The 9,840-nt window shown below is 51.4% G+C and overlaps 1 protein-coding gene across 1 annotated transcript; it reads right to left on the bottom strand.

Moving 5' to 3' along the window:
- Positions 1 to 2,131: 2,131 nt before the first annotated feature.
- On the bottom strand, positions 2,132 to 2,907 carry LOC127683140 (calcineurin B homologous protein 3-like). The gene has a single exon (XM_052180126.1). It carries the CDS (start codon positions 2,905 to 2,907, stop codon positions 2,227 to 2,229), a length of 681 nt encoding a protein of 226 aa, XP_052036086.1. The 3' UTR covers positions 2,132 to 2,226.
- Between the last annotated feature and the right edge of the window lie 6,933 nt (positions 2,908 to 9,840).

Here is a 9,840-nt window from a genome sequence, read left to right as displayed (position 1 = left end):
GCAAGTGCTCCCAGGTCTGCAGAGACCGGCAAGTGCTCCCATTAATGTGAAAGGGGTTAGGGATAGGACTTAGAGACCTGGCACTTGCCCAGTTCAATTCGCATAACTGTAAAATTTTAACCAATAAATACAATATAGGATACAATGTTTTTTTTTGTTTTGTTTTGTTTTTTTTAGCAACAAAGAAACTAGATTCTCTTGTGTCAAGGGTTGTAGCTCTTCTCAAGGCCCCTCAAGTGAGCCTGGCCAGGTGTGGTACATACCTTTAACCCCGGTACTTGAGAGGCAGAGGCAGGTAGATCTCTGTTGAGTTTGAGGCCAGCCTGGTCTACTTGCTGAGTCCCGGGCAAGCGAATGCTGCATAAAGAGACCCTGACTGAAAACATAACAAATGCACGTGGATCCTGCACAGGAGCCCGGCCTGCTAAGTGAAGCTCCCGCCCCTCCCTCATCGGAGAAGCCGCAGCAGACAGACTATCACAGATCCATCACTGCTCAGAAAGCAGGGTATACGGGATCGCGCTGTCCATCTCCAAGTAATACATTTACAACACAACCCCTACACCCAAGGCTCAGGGAACATGGCAGAAACGAGGTCAGAAAGATTGTAAGACCCAGAAGACAAAGACACCTGCTTCGAAATAGTGTCTTTTAGACATGACAGGGAAGCTGCACCCATGACAGCTTTGCTGCCTGAGCAAGACTGGTCCAGTTCCTCCCATCCCCCACCCCTTAACTCTCCAATCCAAGATGTCTTCTTCGTTATTGTTTTATATGTGTATATGAATACAACTGAGTCCACCAGTGTTGATCATATATATGTATCTGAGTCTAAGGCTGACCACTTGGGACTGGGTAACCTATGGGGGCAGAGAGGGAAGGGGACCCTCATCCCAGGAGAAAAATGTTTCTCCTTCTCAACAGCCAGTGATTGCCAGTAGCTCTTCATCTGAGGGCGGGGCCTTGTGGATTCTCTCTATCCACAGCTGATGTGTTTGCGCATGCCTGTAACTCCAGCTCTTAGGAAGTGGGAATGGGGCTACAAGGCGATCCTTAGCTATCAAGGCCATCTCGGGCTACGAGGTGACACTCAAATGCATGTCACAGTGACACCACTAACAAAAATAGCTTAATCCTGAGTTAAATATTGTGGCCTGTTTTACCACAGACTGTGCCTTCAAACTATGAGTCAAACAAGCCCTTCCTCCCTAAAGGCGCCCCGCTAAATATTTTGTCCAGGCAATGAGGAGAGTAGCTGATACAGCTAGGTTTGACAAACTTTTACTTGGAAAGAGCTAGAGTCGTAATGGCTCAGATCTGCTCTGTCACCAAGTGGGAGGACATTATGCTAGCCGCGCGCTCACAGCATGCCCTAGGACTCTTCCCCCGGGTCTGTCCGCTGCACAGGGATGAGTTACGAGACAGTTTCATCTTACGCCTGCGCCCTGTACTTTGACCGGTGGCCCCACCCCTTTCCTTTCCGCTCATTCTCCCAGGCTCACTGGCGCTTTCACATCCTATGACTTCATGTATCTATCTATATAAAAGTCTAGGATCCACAAATGAGTAGTGTTTGTCTGCAGAGGGACCCTTGGGCTCGTTCCGTAAGGCGGCTATACTGAATGACGCTGTAATCTGTGCAGATGTGCGGCTTCTACGTGGTCCTCCGGATATATGCCCAGAAGTGGTATAACTGGGCCATATGATGGATCTAGTTTTAGGCTTTCGAGAAACCTCTATATTGACTTTCATTGAGGCTGAACAAATTTACATCCCTACCCGTGACCGCGTGTACATGTTTCCCTCCCTCTCGCCCCTGCATCCTATCCAGCCTTTGTCTTATCGATAGCCATTGTGCTAGATGGAACCCTTGATGGCTAAAGATGCTTGCGGGCTTCCCAGCCCCCCGCCCCGTGTTTACTGGCCATTTGTACTTTTATTATTTATTTATTTATTTATTTACGACACAGAGTCTCACTATGCGAGCTCTGACGCTCCAGGAAATCACTCAGGAGACTAGGCTGGCCTCAAACTCACAGAGATCTGCCTGCCTCTGCCTCCCGAATGCTGGGATTCAAGGCAAGCACAGCCACACCCCGCTCTTGTGTTTTGATCCTGTTTATTCTCAGAGCCTATCGAGTCCCACATACCCCGTAGCTGCTGCGGGAGTCTGCGGGATTCGAGGGGCAGCTTCTCCAGTGGGGGTGCGGCAGCCCAGGCCCTGGCTTATAAGTTCAGAAAGCTGACTTGCATCTTGACCTCCAATTCGAGACTCTGCCAGGTCTTGATGAAGTCCTCTAAGGTGATGCCCTCGTAGGGCTGGTCCGCCTTCACGGGCTGCTCCGACGCCCTGGACGCCTCCTTCAAGGCGCCCCGCGCGATGGCGTTGGCGATCGGGCGCACACTGTCCCTCGCCACCTTCGGGTTCGCCGACAGCAGGTCCTCTACCACCCGGCGGTACTCTTGCAGGGTGATGATCCCATCGCCGTCCTGGTCGTACATGTTGAAGAGGAAACGCAACTTCTCTTTGCGGTTCTTCTCCCTCTCCTCCTTCTTGAGACGCGGCTGCTGCAGCGGGCGGAAGTAGGAGATGATGGTCAGGAAATCCAGGAAGGTGATCTCCTCGGCCTGGCCGCTGGTCCCTTTGCCCAGGTTCCGGTTGTCGAAGAAGGCGCGGACGATCCTGGAGCGGATCGGGTTGAACTCCAAGTCCAGGACGTTGTCGAAGCTCTCTGGCTGGAGGGTGGGCTGGTCCCCGCTCAGCAAGCGGAACCTCTGTTGCAGCTGCTTCATCTGCTCCCAGGTGAAGTCGTACTTGTTCATGGCCACCTCCTGGATGTGCGTCCACCATAAGTCAGTCCTGCTTTCGCGGTCCCACTCCTCCTCGGACGAATGTGAGAGGCCCATGGTGCCCGGTGCGCTCGCTCGGAACGACCTCAGGCGCTCAGTGGAAGGGCCCGGGCTCCTGGACCGGCTCACCTTGCTGCTGTTCTGATTTATTAAGTCATCAAAGCAACCTCTGTTAGGGCAGGCCCGTCACAATCCCGGAAGGCTCCTTCCTCCCCCAAATTCAGTGAAATGAAGCAGAGTAAATACATATTTGATATGTGTTGTATATTACATATTACACATTAGGTATTATAGTTATAGGTAGGGGCAGGAGAACGTCTGTGAGTCTGAGGACAACGTGGTCTACACAGTTGAGTTTCAAGTCATTCAAGGGAAGGAAGAAAAGATGGAAGGAAGAAGGGAGGAGGGAAGGGAGAGGGGAGGGGAAGGGGGAGGGGAAGAGAAGGTGAGAGGGAGGGGAAGGGGGAGGGGAGGGGAAGGTAAGAGGGAGGGGAGGGGAGGGGGAGGGGAGGGGAGATAAGAGGGGAGGGGAGGTGAAAGGGGAGGGGGAGGGGAGGTGAAAGGGGAGGGGAGGTGAAAGGGGAGGGGAACGGAGGGGAGGAAAGGAGAGAGGAGGGGAGGAGAGGGGAAGGGGAAGGGGGAAGGGAGAGGAGGGGGAGGGGAGGTGAAAGGGGAGGGGAGGTAAAAGGGGAGGGGAATGGAGGGGAGGAGAGGAGAGGGGAGAGGAGGGGAGGGGAAGGGAGGGGAGGGGAGGGAAAAGGAGGGGAGGGGAGGGAAAAGGAGGGGAGGGGAGGGAAAAGGAGGGGAGGGGAGAGGAGGGGAGGGGAGGGGAGAGGAGGGGAGGGAAAGGGAGAGGAGGGGAGGGGAGGGGAGAGGAAGAATGGAGACAGATGCTCATGAAGATGCCAAGCCTTCATTTCCTAAAGGAGCAGAAGGCTCAGCCTTCTTGGAAAAGACTGACCCCAGCTAGCTCGCTGCAGTTACTTTATTGAAACATCATACAAGGTTAATTGGGGCTGGGAAAGGTTCCGGCTACCAAAGTTATTTTGCAGTCCTGCCCTTGAGAGCAGGCAACCCACACAGATCTCAGTTCCGTTTCATCATGGTTTCTCCACAATCAAAAGTAAGAACTGCAGGTTTGCCGGGAGTGTGTTAGGACCAAGGTTTGCGCAGCTGCAAGATCTCATGGAGGACCAAGTGCAAACTTTTCCAGGGAGACAGTTCTTCAAGGTTCAAACAGTCTCAAAACCGTCTCAGCCCCTGCTCATCAACCCAAACATAGCAGAGGCTTTACTGAGGCAGTTCGCTCGAAGCCACACACGAAGGCTCTGCTGTACGCACCCTTGCACGGGGAGGGAGAGCGTACTCCGCTCCCTTCCATATCACCACCCATTAGCAGGATCTCGCACGAGGACCCAAACGACAATGACAGCGCATGACTCCCTTTGGAACTCTGCCTTCCGGGCATGGTGTGGCCATGGACGTCTGGGAATCACAGAAGCTGTGATGACCTGCAGGAGACCCTCACAAGACACGGCTAGGGCCATTGTCAGTAGGTGGGAGGCACATTGGATGCCCCAGAGCCCAGCAGTCCTCTCTCTCCTGCCCCACCCAGGCAGAGCAGGCAGGCAGGTAAGAGGCTGGCCTGAGAGGAACTGGGGTCTCCTGCCAGCCATCCCCCTCAGGGAGCCCTCAGCCATGCTCCTGTAATGTCGATACCCTCCTTGAGTGGTGTTCTTGGTTCTCCTGTGGCGTTCTCCATCGGGGCAAACACAGACTCCCCAGGGAGCCACACTGCCGTCATCCGGGTCCTGGGCTGTCCCTGGAGTTCACGTCAGCCTAGGAAGTGACATGCCTAGATGGTAGGGACCTGAGAAAGCACCTGAGGACCTGAGAGCGGCATCTGTCCTTTTCCATACAGTGAAAAGACAGGATAAAGGCAGATACTGGGAGGGACGGTATCATAGGCTGCAGAACGGAGCCCGGGTCTCCCTGGATCCTGTGTCAAGAATCTTCTGACACACCCCTAGTCCCAATCGTCCCTTCAGATGGCCTTGAACTCTCCTATCCTCTAATTAGCAAACTGCACATCTACCACAGCCACCAGCTGGGAGAGTGCCTGCCGAGCGCAAAGGCCTGGGTTTGGACCCCGGACCCGGGCGCCAAAGAAACTGCCCGTGGCGGTGCCTGAAGCCATTCTCGGCTCCCTAGTGTTTTCAAGACCAGTCTGGGCTACATGAGATGCTGTCATTAAAAAATAAAATAAAATAAAATAAAAAACAAAACGAAATAAAATAAAATTGTGTGTTGTGTGTGTGTGAGTGTGTGTGTGTGTGTGTGTGAGTGTGTGTGTGTTCCTTCACTAATCTCGCTATGTCGCTAATCTGGAAGCCTGGTTTATGATCTATTGTGGCCAGCAGGTGGCGATAAAGTGTCTTGGGTCCTACACGGAGGAAGCTGGCTTTCTGATTCCACTTCAAAAGGAGTCAACTTTAGGCAACCAAAGTCCTCTTTCCTACGTTGTCCAAGAACACCCTGCCTTCCTCATGAGCAAATGCTTTCTCACCAGACACAGGGGATCCTTCCTCAAATCCCAATGGTATCTCACATGAACTGTATTTGATATTTCTTGTTTTAAGATTATTTTTGAGATGGGGTTTCTCCCTATGTAACCCTGGCTGTCCTGGGACTAGTTCTGTAGACCAGGCTGGCCTCGAACACACAAAGATCCACCCACTTCTGCCTCCCCAGTGCTGGGATTAAAGGTGCACACAGCCATGCCCATCTCCTGTAATCCTTTCTTTTACTTAGCTGTGTGTGTGTGTGTGTGTGTGTGTGTGTGACATGTACAGTTTCCGAAGATGCCTGAAGGTTTAGGTTCCACTGAGGCTGGAGGTACAGGCGATTGTGATGTAGGGACTGGGCACTAAACTCGGGTCTTCTAGAAGAGCAGCCTGTGTTCTAACCATCAAACTACCTCTCTAGCCTTTGGTATTTTATACTGGTTTTAAAAACTAGCTATTTAATTTTTATGTGTGTGTGTGTGTGTGTTCTGCCTGCGTCTGTGTCTATGCATGTGCAAGCCTGGTACCCAGAGAAGCCAGAAAAGGACATCAGGTCCATTGAACTGGGGTTACAGACAGGTGTGAGCTGCCGTGGGGTTGCTGAGAAGAGAACTGGGCCCTCTGGGAGAGCGGCCCCTGCTCTCAACCCGAGTCACATCACCAGCACCCCTTGCTTTGTCCTGAGACTGGGTTTCACGGGGTGCGGGGAACTCCTGATCTTCCTACCTCCACCTCCTGGGAACTGGGGATGTAGACATGGCACCACCACACCCAGCACGTTGGGTAATTGTTCCCTGCACCAGACCGGAAATTTAAATCCACAAGTCTTTTTGCTTGGCATGAATCACCTTATGTTAATGAACATGCAATTACCATTAAGTACGACAAAACGTGCAGGGGGTGGGGGGATGGCTGGGGGTGGTGGCGCATACCTGTAATCCCAGCACTTGGGAGGCAGAGGCAGGCGGATTTCTGAGTTCGAGGCCAGCCTGGTCTACAGAGTGAGTTTCAGGACAGCCAGAGCTACACAGAGAAACCCTGTCTTGAAAAAAACAAACAAACAAAAAAGATAGAAAAAAAAAAGAATGACAAAATGTGCAAGTGAGTGGAAAGTGTGTCAGCCAGTCAGCTGTGCTGCGATGGCTGCGGATGTTTCTCAGCATAAAAATAAGCTGTCACCGTAACCCCGTGAGCCATTACCTGCACATTTGAGTTGTTAAAACTCCGAGATAAAATGCCAACTCTACTTTACACCTGTCAAGATGTTGCCAAGTCAGGTGTGGTGCAGGCCAGTGATCTCAACACTCTGGAGGTAGAGACGGTAGGGGTCATGAGTCCAAGACTAGCCTCAGCTATACAGGGAGACTGGGGCTAGCCTGGGCTATATGAGATTCTGTTCCAAAGTCCGCCTACATCCATAAAAAAGAAGAGAAGTTATCAGGATGAGAGTATGGGAAGTTGTTGCAGTAGGAGGTGAGTCTTCAGAGCTGTCCCGTTTTGTTGCGTTTATGTTTTGTCTGGGAAGCGTGTGTGTGTGTGTGTGTGTGTGTGTGTGTGTGTGTGTGTACACATGGGCATTCATGGAGAGAGGTGCCTTTACCCATCGAGCCATCTCTCTGCCTGAAATTTGCTGCTCCAGCTGACAGGACCACCTCCTCATAACAGCTCAGCTGTTGTCTGTCCCTGAGTCTTTACCGCATGACTTTTGGGCGACTCCTAAGATGAAGCGATCACCCGAGCCCGGGGTGTGGACTGAGACATTCTCCAGCCCTGCAGCCAATGTAGAGAGCTTCAGGGGACCTCATGTAGGTCAGGGGCTGTGAGCTCAGCTTACACTTGGAATTGATTGATTGATTGATTGATTGATTGATTAACTGTAGCCATGGCTAGCCTACTACTCACTGTGTAGACCAGGCTGGCCTCGAACTCACTGAGATCTACCTGATACTGCCTCCCAAGTGCTGGGACTAAAAACATACACCCCCACACTAGGCTTCTTCTTCTAGTTTTGCTTATTTTATGTGTGTTTTGTCTGAGCACCATGTGCATGCAGTACTCACGGAGGCCAGAAGAGGGAGCCAGAGTCCCTGAAACTGTAAGGTCACGTGGTTGTGAGCTGTCGAATAGATGCTGGAAAAGGAAACCCATTTTGGAAAAATAACCAGTACTGTTAGCCACTGAACCTTCTCTCCAGCTCCATTAAAAAGCCAAATGCCGCCGCCGCCACTGGGTGGTGGCGGCGCACGCCTGTAATCCCAGCACTTGGGAGGCAGAGGCAGGCGGATTTCTGAGTTCGAGGTCAGCCTGGTCTACAGAGTGAGTTCCAGGACAGCCAGGGCTACACAGAGAAACCCTGTCTCGAAAAAAACCAAATCCAAAGAGAAAAAAAAAAAAAAAGCCAAAAGCCCCCAAGAAGATGGGGGTGGGCACTGTAATTACACACCAAGATCTTTCCAGGGGATCTCAGTGGTACAAGTCGGTCATCCCAGCATTTGGAAGTCAGAGGTTTAGGTGATCATGAGACAGAAGCCAACCTGGGCAAATTTCAGGCCAATCTGGACTATAAGATGAGACTCTTTCTCAGAAAAAAATAAGAAGAAGAAAGAAAGAAAGAAAGAAAGAAAGAAAGAAAGAAAGAAAGAAAGAAAGAAAGAAAGAAAGAAAGAAAGAAAGAAAGGAAGGAAGGAAGGAAGGAAGGAAGGAAGGAAGGAAGGAAGGAAGGAAGGAAGGAAGGAAGGAAGGAAGGAAGGAAGAAAGAAAGAAAGAAAGAAAGAAAGAAAGAAAGAAAGAAAGAAAGAAAGAAAGAGGGAAAAAAGTCTGAGGATTGTCAGCCCCCGAGCACAGGGCCACTCTGGACCTGGCACTGTGTTAAAGGGACGGTGATGACGAACATTTATAGTCCCCTCACAGGGGAGGGGCAGGCTTTCTCCCGGGACTCACTAGCCAGCCGGTCCCACCCGAGCACCAGATTCAGGGAAAGATTCTGTCTTTGGGGAGGGGGTTGCTTTGGCTTTTTTTTTTTTTTATCATTTTTAACATTTATTTTATTCTTTTACATTTATTTATTGTGTGGACATACAGGAGGGAGTTAGTTCTTTCCTTCTCTCATGTCATGTCTGGGGAAGGGAGTCAGGTCATCGGGCTTGGTGACAGGTTTTACCTGCTGAGCCATCTCACCAGCCTGAGAGAATCTGTAGGAGACATCAAGGCGTGTGAGCCAGGCACAGTAGCAGAGGCAGGGCCAGGCTATGGAGTGAGTTCTAGGCCAGCCTGGTCCACATAGCAAAATCCTGTCTCAGCAATCAAACAAAACAAGGTGTGTGGCGCCTGGAAGGGAAAGATGGCAGCAGGTAACCCATGGGTTCTGTACACACACACACACACACACACACACACACACAGAGAGAGAGAGAGAGAGACAGATAGACAGACAGACAGACACAGACACAGACACACACACACACACACACACACACACACACACACACGGTGCACACACACATGCATGCACACTTCTCAGAAATAAAACCTCTTAGTTGCTGATGTCAGAGCCCTTGGATATAGCTCCCTCAAACGAGGGTCTGCATGTCTCACAGGAGACTCCCCTGGGATGCACCGAACCTAGCGTTGAAACTAAGTCACACTTTGACTTTACCCTTACTCAATCCAGTTTCTTCTCTTCCCTCATGAAGGTGTTGGTCCCAGGGTCTCACCCATTCATCAACTCCCTCATAGTCCACTTCCCAGGAGCGCCTGCCCTGCGATGACACAGATGGTATCTTCACGGATTGCTGTAAGAAAATACTCGAGGCTGAGCACCTTACATAGAAGAAAGGTTTGTTTGTCCAAAACACGCTGGTAGATTAAAGAGCCAGAATAGCACCAGAGTCTTTCCAAGCACCCCTCCCGCGCCCCCAGCCATCCGGTCTGTGTCACAGCACGATGGAGAAGCAGAAGCTCGTGGGGTAACCTTGTCGTAATACTGCCATACTCTCGTGAGAGCTAAACCAGTGACACGGGACCTGACTCATGCTGAGTGAGTCCAGTGTGAGTCCATTCATCAGGGTGGAATCTCCACAGCGCAAGTTATTTCCATCTGCCCTGCCTCTTGAGATTCCTATCACCACCCCTTAAGCAAGCCTTGCTGGGGCAAACACACACCCAGCCTGTGGCAGACACGCCACGCCACTGACCCCGCACTGTCTGAAGAGGAGGAGGGAAAGCTTGCCCTTGTAATAGTACACAACACCCCAAACAAGGACCTTTTGTTGTAAATCCAAGAGAAATCTGGGGAGTCCCCCGAGTGGGCATCTGTGCACCCGCGCTCCTCCAGGACAGCTTTCCTCACTAGAGCCGGCCCTTGGCAACCGCTCACGTGTCCACTGACGGACGGACGGATGAGCAGAGGAGATGTGGTATGTCCACA

This window comes from Apodemus sylvaticus, chromosome 1 (genome assembly GCF_947179515.1).
Source record: "Apodemus sylvaticus chromosome 1, mApoSyl1.1, whole genome shotgun sequence".
In the NCBI taxonomy this organism is placed as follows: Eukaryota; Metazoa; Chordata; class Mammalia; order Rodentia; family Muridae; genus Apodemus; species Apodemus sylvaticus.
The sequence above is the reverse complement of the archived record's forward strand: the minus strand, read 5'-3'. Positions and strand labels throughout refer to the sequence as shown.